The sequence below is a fragment of the Dendrobates tinctorius genome, unplaced genomic scaffold (genome assembly GCF_039654945.1).
Source record: "Dendrobates tinctorius isolate UK_male_01 unplaced genomic scaffold, ASM3965494v1 ptg000063l, whole genome shotgun sequence".
NCBI lineage: Eukaryota > Metazoa > Chordata > Amphibia > Anura > Dendrobatidae > Dendrobates > Dendrobates tinctorius.
This window is the reverse complement of record NW_027361731.1, coordinates 4,935,543-4,958,800: the sequence shown is the minus strand read 5'-3', so window position 1 is coordinate 4,958,800 and position 23,258 is coordinate 4,935,543. Positions and strand designations below refer to the sequence as shown.

At 43.6% G+C, this 23,258-nt stretch overlaps 1 protein-coding gene across 2 annotated transcripts; it reads left to right on the top strand.

The window, feature by feature from the left end:
- Nucleotides 1-3,644: 3,644 nt before the first annotated feature.
- LOC141093980 (uncharacterized) lies at nucleotides 3,645-21,346 on the top strand. Of its 2 annotated transcripts, none has more exons than XM_073579653.1 (3): nucleotides 3,645-3,739; nucleotides 3,938-4,029; nucleotides 19,696-21,346. In XM_073579653.1, the coding sequence occupies exons 2-3, from the start codon at nucleotides 3,984-3,986 to the stop codon at nucleotides 21,219-21,221; spliced, it is 1,572 nt and encodes a 523-aa protein (XP_073435754.1). In that variant the 5' UTR covers nucleotides 3,645-3,739; nucleotides 3,938-3,983; the 3' UTR covers nucleotides 21,222-21,346. The 2 variants fall into 2 exon arrangements, with proteins under 2 accessions (XP_073435754.1, XP_073435753.1); XM_073579652.1 differs by having other exon boundaries at nucleotides 19,693-21,346.
- Nucleotides 21,347-23,258: the final 1,912 nt, after the last annotated feature.

Below are 23,258 nucleotides of genomic sequence, written 5' to 3'. Positions count from 1 at the left end.
GACAACGATATGACCTTGTCAGGATCACTGGTGCGTCGCTATATGATCGCTGGTGAGCTGCCAAACAGGCAGACTCACCATCGATCAGGACCAGCAAGGATGTTGGTACCCATCGCTTAGTTACCCGCTATTTACCTTGGATACCAGCTTGCTGATCGTTGGTCTCCAGCTGTCACACACAGCGATGGGTGCTGGCCAGCGGGAGACCAACGATCTAAAAAATGGTCTGGGACATTAGCGCATGATCAGCGATACCCGGCGGGGGGGCCTGGTCGCTAGCTATCTTAGTGTGATGGGCCCTTAAGAATTCGGATTCCAGGCAGGAGGCATAGCGGAGACAAAGAGCAGGAAGAAGTCATTGGCTCAGGTTTGCTGCACTATTGTGGCTTATAACAAAAATTATGCACCGCCACATGTAACCAGAAAGTTCCTGACTCTGCATAATGCAGAAGAAGCATTCATAAAGTGTTGTGCCTCCTATCTGATGTATATACTTCTCATCAAGTTCTGGTTAAGTAAAGGAAAGTTTGTTTTTGAACTTGGGTATCCCTCATTCATCTCTATACCATCTATCTGGGCCTACAACGACAGTCCAGTGCCCATATACCCATCACACATCCTCCACCCCATAGTCCAGTGTCCATATACCCATCACACATATCCTCCACCCCATAGTCCAGTGCCGATATGCTCATCATACATATACGCCATCCCATAGTCCCATGCCAATATACCCTTCACACATTCTCCATTCAATAGTCCAGTGCCCATATACCCATCATACATATCCTCCATCCTATAGTCCCATGCCCCTATACCCATAACACACCCTCCATCCCATAGTCCAGTGCCCATATACCATCATACATATCCTCCATCCCATAGTCCAGTGGCCATATACCCATCATACACATCCTCCATCCCATAGTCCCCATCTGGGTGGCTTTGTGCAGGGAGTTCCTGGAGATGTGCTGTTATGTAACCTGGCAGTGCTGCTCTGTGTGCGGCCGCTGATGATGCGATTTTCTACGCTGGTAAAAATAGAGCGCGGCAGTAATAGAGGAGGGGGTGATTCATTTCTGTCATGTGCTCTTTGCTCCTTTCTGGGTGCCAGACAATGGCTGGGAGCTCTGGTGAAATGAATGATGCTTAGTGATTGGTTGCTATGTGGAGTGGGCGTGGCTTGATACACATACATACAGTACATACATACACACACTCAGGTTTATATATAGATAGTGTTTTTCCTTTACGTTGGAGGGCCCAATTCCAGCTGTTGCTGTCGGACCTGTGATTTCTACAGTATCTACTCCACTGTGTATAGGATAATGGAGTATAGTAAAGTAGTTATGGACATGACGTAACTCACATTGTGCAGTGACCCTGTTTTCCCTATAGTGATGGATATTTCTTGTTGCTGAAACTGTGATTTTTTTTTTTTCCACTTTAAACCATTTTTTAAACCCCTCTGATCAGTGCGATCATACAACATACAAGCCTCTGATGGGTCCGGTGATGCACTGTACTACTGTAGTGCCGTGTACTATCACTGCCTGTCAGTGTAATACTAACGGCCCCATACACATGAGATTAGTGTTGTCTGAACGATCATTTGGCAGAAGGCTATCTCTCCCGACTCCCCCATACACACAAATATTCCAGCTTTCCTGTGGTCTGTATGAGAGTCGCCTCCAGACTCCTCTAGCGGAGGATTATCTACAGGAAGAACAAACGGACTATCCTCTGAAATTCAGGATGCCAGATCCTTCTCTGCCCTGACATCATCTGTCGGGAGGCCCCTAAATACATTATACAGTCGCCCCAACCCCCCGAAATCAGTGATTTCATGTAACTTTAGTCTAATGTGTATGGGGGTGATGAAATGTAACTTATTGGACGCTGCCTCTGGCCCCGGCCTAATAGATCTTCATACATTGCAGGTCCAGACACCATTATTAGGCATGTAAGTATCGTAGTAACTAGGTCGCCCCCATACTATCGAGTACTTGGAGGCGAGGGGCATTCGGGGGAACTCTGTCCCACCTTCTGAGATGTCATGTTTGCTTTTCAGGGTTTTTTTTTGAAGCCTCATCTGTGCCGCCCCTTCGGTGTACATCGATGTTCTGGTGCACAAAAAGATTTATTTATTTTTAATAAATGTTTAACATGTTAAAAATTATAAAATGTGTCTTCTGCTTTTCCATCCTTTTTTTCTTTTTACAAGAATTGTTGGAGCCAATTTTCTTTAGAAACATTTTAATATCTGTTTTTTTTTTCCTGGAGTTTTTCTTGTAATATAGGAAAGCCTAAGGCCTGAAATAAACCCCATAAATCGCTGTACATGGAGACTTTGGGATCAGATCATTTCTCTCCACGTTGATTGTGGAAACTAAAAATCTTTTCTAAAAGCCTCAAACTTCTGTGTGTGACTCAGACCTGAGATCTAACGTGATAGAAGATTACAGTCCGGGGAAGACGGGAAACCTTCATATAGACGGCCGGTGGGGATGGAGTCAGTGACGGACTCTGTCCAAATATGTTTCTAGAGCCGTAGTAGAAGATGAAGATGTCGTCCTCATCATGAAGTAGTTATTTCTCCTGTCACATGTAATGAATATCTCCTGCAGTATTGCTAGTGCCGATTCCAGTGTCGTTAATGAGACGAGAATTAGCGTTATGGAAGATGAGTCTATGAGGAACGTATTCAGCTGCCGACTCCGAGGAAGAAACTGCTTGTTGTCTGTGGCCTAAATATATAGGTTTTATTAGTAGATGTAAAGAAGAAACTAAATACTGTAAAATAATTTCCTCTTATGTTTCCCTTATTATCTCCAGTAATTGTATTACACAGGATTTTTATGATGTTACATCGGCTCATCTTCTTCTCATTCAGGTCTCTACAATATCGGATCCTCTCAGTGAAGATCTTCTACATAAGAGAATTTTCCTGATTTACCCATCAAAGATGGATATGGACAGAGACAAGATGGCGGAGAGGATATTACACCTCACCCTAGAGATCCTCTTACAGCTTACTGGAGAGGTGAGAGATTCTGATGTCGTCACATTACATCATTCTTATCTATGGGAATAACAGATGGACAGAACTGGAGAGGTGAGGACTCTGGAGATGTCTGTAGTGAGATTTATTAATGTGTCTCTCCATAACCAGGATTACACAGTAGTGAAGAAGACCTCTAGTGATCACTGTCAGGACCCAGTGTCTGAGGGATGGGGAAGACCCCAGAGCCCAATCACAGGGCCTCCACCTCACCCCCTGATCCATGAGGACATCAATGACCAGAAGATCCTAGAACTCACCTACAAGATGATTGAGCTGCTGACTGGAGAGGTGACACGGCTGGGAATCCTGGGACGTTATACAGTAACACTATGAAGGGATCAGGGGATGACAGTATCATTGTATGTGTCAGGTTCCTATAAGGTGTCAGGATGTCGCTGTCTATTTCTCCATGGAGAAGTGGGAGTATTTAGAAGGACACAAAGATCTGTACAAGAACGTCATAATGGAGGTTCCCCAGCCCCTCACATCACCAGGTAATAGACTGGACTAAATAAACACGGCATATAATTATCTGTATGTAAAGAATGAATTCAGACCCTGTATGTGTTTCCTCCAGATCTATCCAGTAAGATGACAACACCAGAGAGATGTCCCCATCCTCTTCTTCCACAAGACTGTAAACAAGAAGATCCTAATGTTCCTCAGAATCTTCAGGTAGATGGAGAGAAGGTGTGATGAGATCTCCCCTATGATGTGTAGACGGCTGTGAAGATCTTGTGCTCAGTCTTGTTTTATCCACCAGTATTATATGTTTTATACTTGAGTAATGAGAACAGTGGAGATGGCAGGATTAGAGCTGATCATAGATGCGTCTCCTCCATCTGTCTGTGACTCTTACAATATTTGTTTCAGGGTGAAGATCTGACCCATATTAATACTACAGACATATATGTGAGAGATGATGAGTGGTGTAAAGAGGAGATTCCCACCATATGACTACCCAGGTGAGTAGTAACCACTGAATGCAGAGAAGTCACAGATTCTTCTCAGTCACCGGCTGTGGCTGCTTTATTGGTGGTGTAGTCCAGCCGTATTACCATGATCACCATTTGGCCTCTAGACCACAACATTGTCCTCACCCCAAACTGTTCAAATGACTTTTGGCATTGAAAGCCCTTTTCCATAGAACTTACAACCTGGAGGATCCACCTACCCCCTGGTATTAGTGTGAGGGTGATCCCTTAAAGTGAGATCTATATGATTGCTTGTACCTGACCCAATATAGGCCGAGTGCGCACTTAGTCACACTGAACACAGAGTTAGATGTCTACTCCTTTCTCAGCAAAAGCTTGCACACTACTGAAGTTTATTCTGAAGACAAAGAGACAGGAAATGCATGTCACACAATCTTCTGAGTAGCCAGTGTCAGTCTATGATAGGTCCATTTCAACTTCACTTCCATATATGGTATCCAGTATCTCAGCTTCTGCATTCCAAGGATTCCTTCCAGGGTGTTGTCTGAAGACACAGACGCCATCTTGGTACACCATATCTGAAGTGACTTATATAAGGTTTAATAATTGATTTCATTAGCCATTCTCTCCTTCACATTAGGAGACTCTGACTGTTACGTGCCCAGATCTGTAAACTACAAAGGCAAATATAATAATAATAATAATCTTTATTTATATAGCGCCAACATATTCCGCAGCGCTTTACAGTTTAACAGTTTCAAAACACAAGTCATAAGTAACAACGCTAACAATACAATAATTAAAGCAAAATAAGACGAAATAAGACGACCCTGCTCGTGAGAGCGTACAATCTACAATGAGGTGAGGGAGATACAGAGTACAGGTGTGTATTTACAATGGTGTATTTACAATGAAGGTCCAGCCATCTTGCAGGAGTGAAGGATGGATGGAGATAGTGAATGGGCTACACACGCACACTTACACAGAGAATGACTTTGATTAGTGAATGTGATAGGCCGCTCTGAACAGGTGTGTTTTGAGGGAGCGCCTAAAACTATGCAAATTGTGGATAGTCCTGATTTCTTGGGGTAGAGCATTCCAGAGGATAGGAGCAGCACGGGAGAAGTCTTGGAGTCGGGAGTGGGAGGTACGGATTAGTGCAGAGGTTAGTCGAAAGTCGTTTGCAGAGCGCAGCGATCGGCTAGGCCGATAGACAGAAATGAGAGAAGAGATGTAAGGGGGTGCCGCACTGTGGAGAGCTTTGTGGGTGAGAACAAGTACTTTGAATTGGATCCTATAATGAATGGGCAGCCAATGTAAGGACTGGCGAAGAGCGGACGCGTCCGAGTACCGATTACCCAGATGGACGATCCTGGCTGCTGCATTGAGTATGGACTGGAGAGGGGATAGTCGAGTGACGGGGAGGCCAATTAATAGAGCGTTGCAGTAATCCAGCCGGGAGTGGATCAATGCTACAGTGAGGGTTTTTGTTGTTTCCATAGTGAGAAAAGGGCGGATTCTAGAGATGTTCTTTAGGTGTAAGCGGCAAGAGCGGGCAAGGGATTGTATATGGGATGTAAAGGAGAGATTGGTGTCAAACATAACACCCAGACAGCGCACCTGCTGCCGGGGTGTTATTGTGGTACCACCCACGGAGAAGGAAATGTCAGATTTAGGGAGGTTAGTAGATGGCGGGAGCAGAAGAAGTTCAGTTTTGGAGAGGTTGAGTTTCAGATAGAGAGCGGACATGATATTGGAGACTGCGGACAGACAGTCACTGGCGTTCTGTAGTACAGCGGGGGTAAGGTCGGGGGAAGACGTGTATAGTTGTGTGTCATCAGCATAAAGATGGTACTGAAAGCCAAATCTGCTGATGGTCTGTCCAATTGGGGTCGTGTAGAGAGAGAAAAGAAGGGGGCCAAGGACTGAGCCCTGAGGTACCCCGACAGCAAGAGGAAGAGGAGATGACGTGGAGCCAGAGAACAAAACACTGAAGGAGTGGTCAGAGAGATAGGAAGAGAACCAGGAGAGTGCAGTGTCCTTAATGCCTAGTGACTGGAGCCTAGAGAGTAGGAGATGGTGGTCAACAGTATCGAAAGCTGCAGATAGGTCAAGAAGAATGAGCAGAGAGTGGTCACCGTTACGTTTTGCTGTCAGAAGGTCATTGGTCACTTTGATGAGTGCAGTTTCAGTCGAATGTAGGGGGCGGAAGCCGGACTGTGAAGGGTCTAGAAGGGAGTGAATGGAGAGGTAACGGGTAAGGCGGGAGTAAACTAGGCGTTCCAAAAGTTTAGAGATGAAGGGGAGATTGGAGACTGGTCTGTAGTTGTTTGTGCTGGATGAGTCGAGAGCAGGTTTCTTTAGTAGTGGAGTAACGATGGCGTGTTTGAAGGAGGATGGGAAAATGCCCGAGGAGAGGGAGAGATTAAAGATTGTAGTTAGGTGGGTTGTGACGACTGGAGAGAGAGACTGGAGGAGATGTGAGGGAATGGGGTCGGTAGTGCATGTAGTCGGACGAGAAGAAGAGAGGAGTCTGGAGACTTCTTCTTCTGTTATGGGATCAAATGTGGAGAGTGAGCCAGGGGAGATGTAGGAAGGGATGGGAGTCACAGCACTTGGTGGTTGGGAGCAGATTTCTTGACGGATATTATCTATTTTTTCTGTAAAGTGGGAGGCCAGGTCATCAGCACAAATGTCTGTGATAGGGGCTTGTGCTTTTGGCCTGAGGAGGGAGTGAAAAGTGTCAAAAAGTTTCTTGGGGTTGTTGGCTAGTGAGGAGATCAGGGTGGTGAAGTAGGTCTGTTTGGCAAGGTGAAGGGCAGCGTTATAGGTTCTTAACATAAATTTGAAGTGGATGAAGTTTTCTGGTGTGCGGGTTTTTCTCCATAGGCGTTCAGCACTCCTGGAGCATCGCTGGAGAAGTTGAGTTTGCGATGTGAGCCAGGTCTCTTTTACTCTGTGTTTGGAGGTTCTGAGGGTGAGGGGAGCTACTTGGTCAAGGGTGCAAATGGAGGCAAAAGACAGCATACGTAGAATGTGCTGATAAGTTAGAAAATCACTTGAAGAAAAGTATTATGATGGGTCTGTAAGAGAAAGCGGAGGGTAATGATGCTGTTGGCTTCCTAGAATCCTGATATCTTATTGGATGAATCTACCTTCTCTTCCTTCTGTGCTGCTGAATGTGCTCATATGGTTCCTACAAGACCAGGTCCAGTCTTTCTGGCCAAATTTTGCTTTTATGATCCACAAAATTAAAAGTGCAGTGAGGCCAAGTGTGAATTTCTGTACATTAACAACAGAGTTTCCCTTTATCCTGACTTTCCAATTTCTTTTAAAACCAACTAACTTCAAGGAGGATTGTGATAATCTACAGGAAAACACATTCCACCTGTGCCATGATATAGCTCTAAGTGGTGTGTGGCTGATGGCTGTAATATACATTTATTCACTCCTGCAGGAGATGTGTTGGCATGGCTCCAGCCCTGGATTCATGGATTCACTCCATGTCATAAATTATATTGTTTTTGATCCTAAGAAATTCAGATTACTGCACAATCTCTCCTGAAATGGGGAGCAATATTTCCAACATCTACCTGCACTGACCGGGCGGTAGATGTTGAAATTTCAGCAACTTCTGCTCCCATCATGCTGTGATCGGTCAGTCAGACTGAGTGACCAATCACAGCGTTCTGGGTGCGGGGACTGACGGCATGGTTCCCTGCACCTCTTCCCATACCGCTTGGAAAAAGTGGAATAAAACGCGATAAAAAAAGAATAGTAATAAAAATAGTATCACTGAATGCGCCATCTTGTCTCGCAAAAAACAAGCCACCATACAGCTCCATCAGCGGAAAAATAAAAAAGTTATACCTCTCAGAATAAAGTGATGCAAAAATAATTATTTTTTTCTATAAAAGTTTTTATTGTGTAAAAAAAGCCAAAATATAAATCAAGATATAAATGAGGTATCTCTGTAATCGTAGTGACCCGAAGAATAACACTACCTTACCAATTTTACCGCACGTGGAACGGAGAGAAAAAACAATTCCTGGATTGCTGGTTTTTGTAGATTGTGCCTCCACAAAAACCGGAATAGAAAGCGATCAAAAAACGACATGTGCCCTAAAATGGTTTCAATAAAAACGTCAGCTCGTCCCGCAAAAAACAAGCCCGCACATGACTCTGTCCGCCGAAATATGGGAAAATGATAGCGCTCAAAATATGGTGATGCAAAAACTTCTTACACAAAATTCTTTCAAAAAAAGCGTCTTTTAGTGTGTGACAGAAGCTAAACATGAAAAAAGGATATAAATCTGGTATCGCTGTAATCGCACCGACCCGAGGAATAAAGTCACCTAATCACTTATACCGCGCGAGGAACGGCGTAAAAAATCAAACCAATTCTTCACCTTTTGTGGATTTGTTCATTCTGCCTCCCAAAGATCGCAGTAAGGCGATCAGTGGTTCCACCCCACAGCATATCAGGTTATCGGCATACTCAGCACAAATTGCACAATAACTTTTGGGGTCCTATTTCTCCTTTACCCTTGTGAAAATAAAAATTTAGGGGCAAAAAGATCATTTTTGTGGAAAAAAAAGATTTTTTTATTTTCACGGCTTTACGTTATAAACTTCTGTTAAGCACTTGGGGTTTCAAAGTGCTCACCACACATCTCGATAAGTTCCTTGGGGGGTCTAGTTTCCAAAATGGGGTTACTTTTGGGGGGTTTCCACTGTTTAGGTACATCAGGGGCTCTCCAAACGCGACATGGTATCCGCTCTCGATTCCAGCCAATTTGACATTCAAAACCTCAAATGATGCGCTTTCCCTTCTGAGCACTGCCGTGCGCCTAAAGATCGGTCTTCCTCCACACATGAAAAGAGGACAACTCGAACTTAGGTCCAAAAAATGGATATATAGGTAAAAATAATACAAATGAAATAAATATATAGATAAAATGACCTTTAGTTAGATATTAATGGTACACGGTAACACTAAAAGCAGAGCGTGCCCGTACTTGGAATTATGTAAATACTAGCTGAAGAGCCCGGCGCTGCCCGGGCATAGTAACTAACTACGATTAGTTATAACAAATTATAATGATTATATCTATATATAAAGCTGAGTGTATAGTCCCGCCACTCCGCATAGCCACATTCACTATAATATCCCACATCATCCCGTCAACCAGAGCTACCGGACTACTACCCCTAATATCTCACATCGTTCCATCAGCCAGAGCTACCGGACTAGTAACCCTAATATCCCACATCATCAAGTCAGCCAGAGCTACCGGACTACTAATATCCCACATCATCCATTCAAAAGCACTGGACTACTACCCCTAATATCCCACATCATCCCGTCAGCCATAGTCACCGGACTACTACCCCTAATATGCCACATCATCCCATCAGCCATAGCCACCGGACAACTACCACTAATGTCCCACACCATCCCGTCACAGCCGCCGGACTGCTACACCTAATATCCCACATCATCCCATCAGCCATAGCCACCGGACAACTACCACTAATATCCCACATCATCCCGTCACAGCCGCTGGACTACTACCCCTAATATCCCACATCATCCCGTGAGCCAGAGCCACCATTCTACTTCCCCTAATGTCCCACATCATCCCGTCAGCCTGGGGTCAGAACAGAAAGCGAAGTGGATTTGCCCTCACTTCCATACCGGAGATCCCTTTAAGAGAGGCCTGGGGTCAGTAGCCAAGCACAGAGTGGATTTTCCCTCACTTCCATACCGTGGATCCCTTTAAGAGGGGCCTGTGTCAGAATAAGAGCGCAGAGTGGATTTGCCCTCACTTCAATAACGGGGTTCCCTTTAAGAGGGGCCTGGGGTCAGAACCAGAGCGCTGAGTGGATTTGCCCTCACTTCCATACCGGGGATCCCTTTAAGAGAGGCCTGGGTTCAGAACCAAAGTTCTGGATGGATTTGCCCTGACTTCCATACCAATGATCCCTTTAAGAGAGGCCTCGGGTCAGAATCAGAGCGCAGAGGGATTTGCCCTAACTTCCATACCGGAGATCCCATTAAGAGAGGCCTGGGGTCAGTACCAAAGCGCTGAGTGGAATTGCCCTAACTTCCATACCAGGGATCCCTTTAATAGAGGCCTGGCGTCCGAACCAGAGCACTGAGTGGATTTACCCTCACTTCCATACCGGGGATCCCTTTAAGAGAGGCCTGGGGTCAGAACCACAGCACTTAGTGGAATTGCCCTAACTTCCATACCAGGGATCCCTTTAAGAGAGGATTGGCATCAGAACCAGAGCGCTGAGGGATTTGCCCTAACTTCCATACCAATGATCCCTTTAAATAGAAGCCTGGGGTTAGAATAAGAGCACTCAGGGATTTGCCCTAACTTCCATACCGGATACCCCTTTAAGAGGGAAGCTTTGCCTATGGGATGGAGGATGTGTGATGGGTATATAGGCAGGGCGGGGGTGATTCATTTCTGTTGTGCCTTTTGCTTCTTTCAGGGGGGCAGACAATGGCTGGGAGCTTATGTTCCCGGGGATGGTAGATTTCTCCCACCATGTCAGTGTCTGCTGAGGTGTTGTCGAGTGGGAAAACTGTTGCTCATAGCAACTAATCACAGCTCAGCTTCTTTTAAACAGCTCTGGTGAAATGAAAGATGCTTTGTGATTGGTTGGGGATGCACACACATTCAATTATATATATATATATATATATATATATATATATATATATATTACATGATAAATATCAAAAGGAAAAAATCATCACACAGCGGACCAAAAAATGGTAAAATATATAAATACATGCGCATAAAGATAAAAAATTATTATTGGACAAAATAAAGACCTGTTTCTATGTGTATGTAATACCTGGCAAATATTTGTATAAAACCCATAAAAAGCTTCAACAATTCAATAGTAAAAAGTGGAAAAATTTGTGTAAAAAAAAAAAAAATAGAACACAAAGTAAATATGAGGCAATAAGCCAACATAATATGTGACCAAGGATTATAGTAAGTATGCAATGTGCAAAAAGTGAAGTAGTGCAATGAACTGCATATAAGAAAGTGAAAAAAAATAAGGAAAGAAGCATATATGGGAGTATATACTTTTAAGGTCTGCCGGTCCAAGGACAGCACAGCCCCAACGCACATTTCGGATGCAAAAGATCCTTCATCAGGGGGTGGTGTACGACCTGAACCGGACGCCTTTTATACACAAAGTGGCCGTCTATGAGGCGGGACCGAGGTGAATGCGGCGCATGCGCCGCTGGAGGGACCCGGACACAAACCAGAGCCCGCACCCTGGAAACAAAGACATTGCCTAGGAAATGGATGCGGGCACAGAGAGGCCGACCCACAAGCCGTGCACGCGCACAACCACAGTCCGGACAGATAGACGCCACAGGGATTACCGATGCGAGATGGTTGTAGGCATTGGCGGTGCATGCGCGGTTGGCAGGACAGGGCTCTGACGGAAGGGCACAGTGACTATTAGCATGGTTGCCATGGACACAATGACACAAACCACGAGCGCTGTCCTGCTGACCGCGCATGCGCCGGAGCGCGGGCTCTGGTTTGTGCGGTTCAGGTGCCGCTATCCCCGGTGACATTTTGCTGGATGTAATTTTTTTTCTAAGCCTCACAATAGCCACAATATTATAGGCATTATCAACAATAATATCAATGCTATTATATGCATTATGTAAAAATGGGGGGCAGGTCAGTGAGGGATCAGTGACCTGTCATAAGCCAATACAGATGAATATGTAATCAGAGCACCATATAAAGCCCCGCCCACAGCCCCGCTCACAGCAGATTACTCCAGCTGGACAGCAGGAAGAGATCCCAGGTGAGATTGGAAACACCATATGCAGAAGCCCTAAAATAACTAAATGACAGAAAACAAGAATAGTCTAAATCCTCAGTGATTCCATTTAATTCACTGAGGGTTACAATCTGTACAAACGTGGTCAAAATTGTTGGTACCCCTCAATTAATGACAGAAAACTCACAATAGTCACAGAAATAACTTGAATCTGATAAAAGTAATAATAGATAAAAAAAAATCTATGAAAATGAACAAATGAAAGTCAGACATTGCTTTTCAGCCATGCTTCCACAGAATTAAAAAAAAAATTAAACTCTTGAAATAGGCCTGGACAGAAATGATGGTTCCCCTGAAAATAATGTGACAAAAGGGACATGTTAAATCACAGTGTGTCTACTAATTAGCATCACAGGTGTCTACAATCTTGGAATCAGTGAGTGGCCTGTATAGAGAGCTACAGATACTCACTGTGCTGTTTGGTGACACGGTGTGTATCAGACTCAACATGGACCAGAGAAAGCGAAGGAAAGAGTTGTCTCAGGAGATTAGAACCAAAATTATAGACAAACATGTTAAAGGTAAAAGCTATAAGACCATCTCCAAGCACCTGGATGTTCCTGTGACTACAGTTGCACATATTATTCAGAAATTTAAGCTCCATGAGACTGTAGCCAACCTCCCTGGACGTGGCCACAGGAGGAAAATTGATGACAAATCAAAGAGACGAATAATACGAGTGGTTACAAAAGAGCCGAGAAAAACTTCTTTTCAAATAATTTTGAAAGAACCTTGTACAGGTACGGAAAAAATGTAAAACTAGAGAACCCACAAATAGGCATTACATATCATATAGCAAATAACAACATAAAAGGAAAAGAAAATCGCCTATCCTTATTATGGGGTAACATTCTTGAGATACAGCATACCGGTACTACAACGGCCATGTTTAGGCCTCAAAATATAATACCTCTTAATAGGTCTATTTGATATGGAATTTGTTGTTCCAAGTCTTCCATTTTTTTGTATATTTGTGGATGTGATTGTTGTTAATCGCAAATCTGAGTTCTAAATCACTATGTTGGCCTATCTTATCAAGTATGTCCGAAAACTTAGGAACCTCGACTTTCTTCCACCATTGTGCTAACATGGTCTTAGTCACTAAGAGGATGTGTATGATAATGTATCTTACCGAATCATCAAACTGTTCCATGTCTAATGAAAGAAGTGCTCTTTCAGGCGCAATTGTGAAGTCCTTAGCAATTTCTCCTGAGCATGCCGATACCCCATATGTGGGGGAAATTTACTGTTTGGGTGCATGGCATGGCTCGGGATTGACGGCGCGCCATTTGACTTTTTGAATGTAAAATATACTAGAATAATTAGCGGTTGCCATGTCGCGTTTAGAGAGCCCCTGATGTGCCTAAACAGTGGAAACCACCATAAGTGATCCAATTTTGGAAAGTAGACCCCTTAGTGAACATTTTTTCCAAATCTTTTAGCTCCATATTTTGCATTTTCATAAGGGTAACTGGAGAAATTGCTCCATACAGTTTGTTGAGCAATTTCTCCTGATCACGCCGATACCCCATATGTGGGGGTTTACCACTGTTTGGGCGCATGGCAGAGCTCGGAAGGGAAGGAACGCCACATCGGAGTGCAGATCTTGCTGGAATTGTTTGTGGGTGACATGTCACATTGTCAGAGCCCCTGAGGTGCCAGAACAGCATAAGCCCCCAAAAGTGACTGCATTTTACAAAATACTTCCCTGAATGAATTCTTCTAGTGCTGCAGTGAGCATACTGACACCACAGCCGTTCCATAGAAAATTATATCATTGGGCAGTGAAGAAAAAATAATTACATTTTTACCACTAAAATGTTTTAACCCCAGATGTTACATAGGAAAATAGGTAGATAGGTAAATGGTCACTACACCCATAGATGATTTCGCAGGGGGGTGTCATTTCCAATTCGCAGAGGGGTGCATTTCCAAAATGGGGTCACTTCAGGAGGGATAACACAAAAGAATTATATGTGGCCACCTGAAACATATAAATGAATAACTTTTTATCCCAGGTATATGATTTTCTTGATACCTGGTATGCCTGTAGAACCTGATCTGCAAGGTTCACACCCCCTATATATTTGTTGTAGTCAATGACAGACACAGGGTTTGGAGTAGTGGATCCCTGTTGGTCTGCAGTGGCCCTTGTGGCATCTGTGTGGATCAATCTCAGGATAAAAATCTTTTTTATCCTTATACTTAAGGGCAAGCAGCTCTCCATTGCTTAAATCCTCTGACTGCCCCTTTTGGAACTTTTGCTGACCAATGATTGTGGAAACCCCTGATGGCTTTTACCAGTGGTCCCACAAGCCCCTATGTTATGTTCAACCAGTCATTTAAATAGGGGTATGCTGGTGTAGTAGTTGTCAACAGATTGTAGACTTTTTGTAAAAATGGAGTTATCAACTCCTAAAAGATTTTTCCAGATGTCCCCTGATAAGTAGGGCATCCTGGTGGGTTTCGTTGGCTGTCTTTTCCCTCATAAATGCGAACAGCTGATGTGTATCCGGTTGAACTCTCGCACATTTTATAGAGCTTTCTTCCGAACCTTGCCCTCTTAGAAGGAATAAATTGCTTGAGGTGCAGTCTTCCTTTGAATTTTACAAGGGACTCATCAATGAAACTGTTTTCTGTTGGGATGTGTAGAGCTTTAAGAACTTTTCTGTCAAGTCTTCAATGATGGCTCTGATTTTGAATAGTCTGTCATGTTCTTGGGCATTTCTAGGCAGGCATTGACTATTGTCGTTAAAATTCCAAAATCTCATGAGCATTTCATAACGGGTCCTAGGAAGAATGGCAGAAAACATAGGGGTGGCTTGAACAGGGCGGTTGGCCAAATAGGACCGAATGCTCGTTTTATAACAAGCTCCATAGCGAATGTAAGGCCTAAAAATTTTTTCATTTCTAGGACATTTGTTGGTGTCCATAAATTTGACCTAGCATAATAGGATCGTAGATTCTGCCTGATGAATTGAGACGCATATAAATTTGTTTGTAGGACAATATGCTCTAGCAAGCTATCTATCAGAAACAAATTAATTGGTCAAAAATTTTCCACATCCACATTTACACCAGGAGTGGCATTAAAATTAGGGATGAATGGAGTAGCCGAATCCGAAGCCTCCCATCTTTGAAATGCTACATCAAGAGTCAAAGCCCCTTGGACATTGGTGTGCTCCAATTCACGAGCACTAGGGACAGCGCTAGTACTGGGCATTGTTCCCTGAGTTGGAGACATTTCTCCAGAAGCGCTATTTGCCCTTCTTGTACTGATCCTTGTGGGTGAGGATGGACCGGAATCACTGCTCATTTCTGAGCTATCACTGTCGCTGCTACTAAAGCCCTCGAAATCCACATCGCCATCTGACAGTGCACTTTCTTTGCTGTCAGAACGTAAAGGTGCATAAGCCTCCTCTGCACTATAATACAGACGGGCCATTTTATTCGCTTTATTTTCTCCTGGAAATAGAAAACTCTGACGTGACTGACATGACGTGACCAAATTATTGGGGGACAATTGAGAAAACCTTAATTCTTTAGCCTAATCCCAACTTTAGAAGAAACCATGACCCTAACTTTAGCCTAACAGTAACCCTAACTTTAGCCTAACAGTAACCGGTTATGATTAGGTCACTGAGGAGGATTGCCGGGGAATAAGCTAGGCAGCCAGATACCCAGAAAGGTTGGTAACTAAGCGGATTGCAGCCTCCTAAAACTAACAACACAACTAGAATTAGCCGTGGGACATACCTACAATGCCCTAGATGCCTCGGCACAGCCACAGAATTAACTAAGCCTACACTGTGTTCCAAATTATTATGCAAATGATATTTTTCTATGATTTTCCTAAATAGTCGGTGCAAATGACAGTCAGTCTAATAAAAGTCATCATCTGTTAGAGTATACATCGAATTTTATTGAAGAAACCTCCCAATGATAACAGTATAATCTCCAAAATGAATAAAAACTCAAATTGCACTGTTCCAAATTATTAGGCACAGTAGAATTTCTAAACATTTGATATGTTTTAAAGAACTGAAAATGTTCATTTGTGGAATTTGCAGCATTAGGAGGTCACATTCACTGAACAAAAAAGCTATTTAACTCCAAAACATCCTAACAGGCCAAGTTACATGTTAACATAGGAACCCTTCTTTGATATCACCTTCACAATTCTTGCATCCATTGAACTTGGGAGTTTTTGGAGAGTTTCTGCTTGTATTTCTTTGCATGAAGTCGGAATAGCCCCCAGAGCTGCTGTTTTGATGTGAACTGCCTCCCACCCTCATAGATCTTTTGATTGATGATACTCCAAAGGTTCTCTATAGGGTTGAGGTCAGGGGAAGATGGTGGCCACACCATGAGTTTATCTCCTTTTATGCCTATAGCAGTCAATGACTCAGAGGTCTTCTTGCAACATGAGACGGTGCATTGTCATGCATGAAAATGATTTTGCTCCTGAAGGCACATTTCTGCTTTTTTTACCATGGAAGACAGCTGTCAGACAGAAACTCGATATACTTTGCAGAGGTCATTTTCACACCTTCAGGAACCTTAATGGGCCCTACCAGCTGTTTCCCCATGATTCCGGCCCAAAACATGACTCCTCCACCTCCTTGCTGACGTCGCAGCCTTGTTGGGACATAGTGGCCATCCACCAACCATCCACTACTCCATCCCTCTGGACCATCCAGGGTTGCTCGACACTCGTCAGTAAACAAGACTGTATGAAAATTAGTCTTCAGGTATGTCTGGGCCCACTGCTACCATTTCTGCTTGTGAACACTGTTTAGGGGTGGCTGAATAGTAGGTTTATGCACCACAGCAAGCCTTGAAGGATCCTACACCTTGAGGTTCGAGGCACTCTAGAGGCACCAGCAAAATATCTGTTTGCTGGTTTGTAATGGCTTTTTAGCAGCCGCTCTCTTAATCCGATGAACTTGCCTGGCAGAAACCTTCCTCATTCTGCCTTTATCAGCACAAACATGGTCTGTGCTCAGAATCAACCACAATCTCTTAACAGTACGATGATCACGTTTAAATTTTTGGGAAATATCTAATGTTTTCATCTCTTGACCAAGGCATTGCACTATTTGATGCTTTTCAGCAGCAGAGATCCTTTTTCTTTCCTACATTCCTTAAAACCTGTGCCCTGCTTAATAATGTGGAACATCATTCTTAAGTAGTTTTCCTTTAATTAGGCTCACCTGGTAAACTAATTATCACAGGCGTTTGAGATTGATTTCAGTGATCCAAAGAGCCCTGATACACAATACCATCTATTAGTTTATTTGAAAAACAAAAAATTACATCTTTATGACACTTAAATCCAATTTGCATAATAATTTGGAACACAGTGTAAAGCAAGAAAGGGGAAAGTTAAACTGCCCCGGAGTAGAACCCCAAAAGAATAGATTGCCCCCAAACATATATTGCCGGTGAGACAAGATAAGGCACAAACACAGGTAGAAAATAGAGTAAGCAAATGATGGGGCCCAAAACTGTTTAGATAGGACAGGAAAGATACTGTCTACAATCACGCAAAAAACCCTAAGAAAAATCCAACACGTCTGATATGCAAAAATACTGAGGCCACACGCCCTCTCCCCCACTAGATCACAATTATGATGTAAAGAAACAAAACCAAAGAACACTGACATAACAGAGGATTAGCAATACTGAACAAACTGACCTGAGCTGTGGCGTATGGAGCGGGGTCCAGCACTGATCCCAACAGGGAGCAATGCTGAACCCATGCCAGCAAAGCAGAAATCAGAGAAAGGTCAAAACTGAATCAAATGCAAAAAGCTTCAGCAAACAAATAACTTATCTAAACGATGCAGGACCAAGCAGGCAAGCAGATTCCAAAAATGCACAGGAGGAAAACAATCACCAGCAAGAACTGATGGAAGGCTGCTCACTTAAATCTTCCCAGTCTGTAACACCTGACCTCCAATCATCCTCTTCAGGTGATTCACCTCTGTCAACCCGACCAGCTCCATTACCCGCAGCAACCACCAGAGGGAGCCCAAACTCAGAAGTCAGGTCGCAAGTGTTCACAAGAGTAACCCTAACTTTAGCCCCAACACTAACCCTAACAGTAACCCTAACTGTAACCCTAACTTTAGCCCCAACACTAACCTTAACAGTAACCCTAACTCTAACTTTAGCTTAACAGTAACCCTAACTTTAGCCCCAACACTAACCCTAACTATAGCACTAACCCTAACCTGCCTTATCTTTTTTTTTTACTTTATTGCACAATCACTGACTGACTGACAGCTGTTGGCAGCAGCACTTGTAACACTGTTTCTTCTCTAATCTCTCACTGACAGGAGATCTGAGGAGAAAGAGTGTTTTTATGAGGCAGATTGCCCGGGAAAGTTCGTTGCTACAACAAACTTTCCTAGTGATTTGTCTCATTGGCTGGTGTGACGCTGACATCATCAGGACCTGAACCAATCAGGTCTCTATGAGGTTGGGGGTCACAGGAAGCGTTGTGCGGCAGAATCCCCTCATTACAAGGTATGTGGGGGTCCCGATAAGCACAAAACTGCCGACCGTAGACAAACGTCGGCACTGCACAAAGCCCTGCTAGCACCGACACTTATCTACCGTTCGCAGGCACGAAGCGGTTAAGTTAAGGGTACCATAATTTCTGTCCAAGCCTATTTCATGAGTTTTTTTTTTTTTAATTCTGTGGAAGCATGGTTGAAAAGCAATGTCTGACTTTAATTTGCTCGTTTTCATAGACTTTTGATTTATCATTACTTTTGTCAGATTCAAGTTATTTCTGTTACCATTGTGGGTTTTTCTATAATTAAATGAGGGGTACCAACAATTTTAACCACGTGTGTAGGAGGAGTGAATATTTTGACTCCACAGCCCCTTTCCGGAAATTAACACGCAGTGGATGTTTGCCATTTTATTACCGAACACATAGTGCCCAGATTGTGCTCCAGGAGACACACACCATAAATTAAGTGGATTCTTCTCACTGTAATATTGCTAAATACAGGGATCCTAAATGTTGTGTGAGCACACTGCAAGGCTCAGAAGTGAGAGCGGATTTTGCAGGGTTGGTTTATAGAAACCCTGTTGCTTTTTAACAGCCTTTCAGCCACTAAAAGTGTGGGAATCTCTGTTTTTCCTTTGACAGATGATGGACCTGAGTGGGGACTTGCTTTTTGTGAGATGAGAATTGGTATTATTTTCGTCTACATAACATTGATTGGTTTCTTTTTTATTCGATATTTGGGAGGCAGAATGAACAAACAGTTGAACACCACGCTCTACTGGTTCATCCTATAAGGTTTTCTATTAGACTGTGAACTGTCATTGTCTTGGTAAATAATTACAGTTATAATAATAATAATAAATTTTATTTCTATAGTGCCGACATATTCCGCAGCACTTTACATTACAGAGGGGCTTGTACAGACGATAGACATTACAGCATAACAATAATCACATAGCTCATAACAGATACCAAGAGGAATGAGGGCCCTGCTCGCAAGCTTACAATCCATGAGGAAAAAGGTAGACACGAAAGGTGGGTGGTAACAGCTGCCTTCATTGTTCGGACCAGCCATAATGTTAAGTGTGTAACAGTACAGACACAGAGGGCTAATAGATGCATAAAGCATGTGGGAACATGATGCAGGGAACCTGGTATGGTAAAACTTTTGACTGTGCCACACAGGGATAGTTAGGTTAATGTGTTGAGATGGTAGGCCAGTCAGAATAAATGCGCTTTCAGAGCACGCTTAAAATTGTATTTTAAATTTTTTATCTTAGCAGATGACTGTACCAGGAGATCAGAGGGACAGCTGACATCTTCAATTTTTAAATCTGATGATCTTGAGATCCTACAAGATACAACTGAAGTGATTGCTGTTACTCCAGATATACCATCATCCATTCACAGCAAAGATCTGTCATCTGATCCTATGGAACAGGTCCCATCTTCTGACTCATTACCAACTGCTAAGGAAAATCAAAGTCATAAAAGAAGCATTAAAAAACAAACTGCTCCTAAAGCAAAGAAGTCCTATTCATGTTCAGAATGTGGGAAATGTTTTAACCAGAAATCACATTTTGTTACACACCAGAGAACTCACACAGGTGAGAAGCCTTTTTCATGTTCAGAATGTGGAAAATGCTTTAACCAGAAATCAGATTTGGGTAAGCACCAGAGAACTCACACAGGTGAGAAACCTTTTTCCTGTTCAGAATGTGGGAAATGCTTTAACCAGAAATCAGATTTGGGTAAGCACCAGAGAACTCACTCAGGGGAGAAGCTTTTTTCCTGTTCAGAATGTGGGAAATGTTTTATCTTTAAAGGGAATCTTGTTAGTCACCAGAGAACTCACACAGGAGAGAAGCCTTTTTCATGTTCAGAATGTGGGAAATGTTTTACATCGAAATCACATCTTGTTACTCACCATAGAACTCACACAGGGGAGAAGCCTTTTTCCTGTTCAGAATGTGGGAAATGTTTTGCACGTAAATCACATTTTGTGAACCACCACAGAAGTCACACAAGGGAGAAGCCTTTTTCATGTTCAGAATGTGGGAGATGTTTTAACCAGAAATGGTATCTTGATGAACACCAAAGATCTCACACAGGGGAGAAGCCTTTTTCATGTTCAGAATGTGGGAAATGTTTTAACCATAAAGGGAATCTTGTTACACACCAAAGAACTCACACAGGACAGAAGCCTTTTTCATGTTCAGAATGTGGGAAATGTTTTAGCCATAAAGGGAATCTTGATACACACCAAAGAACTCACACAGGAGAGAAGCCTTTTTCATGTTCAGAATGTGGGAAATGTTTTAGCCATAAAGGGAATCTTGATACACACCAAAGAACTCACACAGGAGAGAAACCTTTTCCCTGTTCAGAATGTGGAAAATGTTTTCACAGGAAAATGTGTCTTGATAGCCACCATAGAACTCACACAGGGGAGAAGCCTTTTCCCTGTTCAGAGTGTGGGAAATGTTTTCAAAGGAAAATGGGTCTTGATAGCCACCATAGAACTCACACAGGGGAGAAGCCTTTTTCCTGTTCAGAATGTGGGAAATGCTTTAACCAGAAATCAGATTTGGGTAAGCACCAGAGAACTCATTCAGGGGAGAAGCCTTTTTCCTGTTCAGAATGTGGGAAATGTTTTATCTTTAAAGGGAATCTTGATGAACACCAAAGAACTCACACAGGGGAGAAGCCTTTTTCCTGTTTAGAATGTGGGAAATGTTTTAACCAGAAAGCACTTCTTATTTGCCATCAGAGCAGTCACACAGAGGAGAAGCCATTTTCATTTTCTTAATGTGGGAAATATTTTACTTGGACATCAAGTGTTAATTACATGAGAGATGTCACATAGGGGAGAAGCCTTTTTTATATTCATAATGTTGGAATAGTTTTAACCAAAATTGAATCTTCTTAAATGGGTAGCCTCTTGTCATTCCTCATGTTTGCTGAAAAAAGGATAAAACTAAACTTTATTAATAGCAAATGTAAAACTATACCCATAATTCACCTCCTGAAGGTTAGTCAGTTGGTGACTAATAGAAAAAACATGTCCCCCCAAAGTTCAGTATATAGGGTGAAGTGACGTATACACACTCACTCTCCAAGCCTCTCATTTGTATGGGTTTCATCATCCTCACCAAAGGCGACTCATCAGGAGACTCTTTAATACTGACCTATATTCAAGCGAGACTAGACCAAAAAAACTAAAATCATTTATCATGTTATCCGAAACAGTCAGAAAACTAGCCACATATTGGCAGACCCCAGACCTCAGACTATAGTCAGTATGTGAAAATACAGTATAATTCTTGTGTTTTTCTCCTATAGGGACTGCCCTAGTTTGGTATTGTAACAGCTGTTAATTAGTAGTGCAGACAAATTGTCCTAGACTTCATTCAGTTTTCAGATGGCCCAATATGTACCACTCAGGGAAAACGTACTTGCTCCAAAGAACATTAGCAGCTTCAAACTAATGGCCATCCTGCGGTCTGTCAAGGAATGAGTGCAATATCGTTATAAAGACTAGGGATATGTGCAATCATAATGTCTAGGAGATCTGTGCCATTATTTAGTATGAATATGGAAATTATCTCTGAAAGTTACATGTTCCCTGAGCGGTATATACTGTATTTTCTCTTTCCCCCATGACAACACCACGGAGAGAGGAGATCCGCCCCACGGGGACAGGAAACCCACAGATAAAAAAGGCCGTACCTCTCTCCCGCATCAGTTGATTTCCTGTCCCCATAGGGAACCTACAGACTCACCGTCGTCAATGGAGGCCAGGGCCGACCAGTCCAGAGGATGACAGCGGGAGGTCCCCTGTCCTGGCTGGGGTGGTGACCCTAGGCGCCAGCGCTGGGGTCAACGGGCATCCAGGGTGTGTGAGGGAGAGAGGCGGCAGAAGCGGTTCCAGAAGACTGCCTCTTCCAGGAGATGATGGCGGCCTCCCTCAAGATGCGGTACCCGGGTGTCCGGGTCCAGGTTACGGACGGCTGCACCAGGGATCCCAGGGTGTGCGCCGGCAGCAGGGGTGTGCTCGCTCGGGGAAGGCGCTGCCAGATGACGTCAGGCTGGGATGATGTCGAGACGAGGTGCAATGCATTCCTGGGAGCCGGCGACAGCAAGGCACACGTGTGGGGGGGGAGGGAGGATGCCGTCAGATGACGTTGCGGCGCAAAGCATCTGTGGGAGCTGGGAGTGCCGGGAAAAAAGATGCAGAGGTGCCGCGCGCCCAGAAGGAGAGCTCCCCCACGTGGCAGTGGCCTGAAGGGGAGTAATAATACTTAGGCTACTTTCACACATCAGGTTTTCGGCGTCAGGCGCGATCCGGCGTCGTGCCGGAGCGCCGGATCCGGCAAATATTTCGGAAAACCGGATGTGACGGATCCGTTTTTCTGCCGGATCCGTCTTGTTCTTGACAGACAAAACCGGATCCGTCTCATCCGGGTAATCCGGTTTTTGTTCCGTTTTTTGACGGATTACGCCGGATCCGGTTTTTAAAATTGACCCTTGTGGCCTTCCGAACGGGATTGGCTACTGAAAAACTATATATAGCGTGTTCCTACAGCCCTTCTTTGACAGGTTGTAGAGGAGAAAGTGCAGGTTGGAGAGAAGAGCAAGTTACTGGCGAAGATGGATGTTGTGATTGGAAATATTTTGAAGAATTTGGCGGATTTTACAGCGGAGGCGAATCGTTTGAGGGTGATTGTTCTGGAGAAGGAGAGAGCGAGACAGCAGCGCATCAGGCATCGTAGACGACGTTTGTGGATCCACCCCATCACAGCCAAGAGAATGACGCGTGGGGTCTATTCTACACTCTGCATGGACC

Coding starts and splice junctions, on each gene's coding strand:
- LOC141093980 (XM_073579652.1), top strand. CDS start 3,984: ATGATGAGTGGTGTAAAGAGGAGATTCCCACCATATGACTACCCAG. Junction 4,030..19,692: donor CCCACCATATGACTACCCAG/GTGAGTAGTAAC, acceptor TTTTTATCTTAG/CAGATGACTGTACCAGGAGA.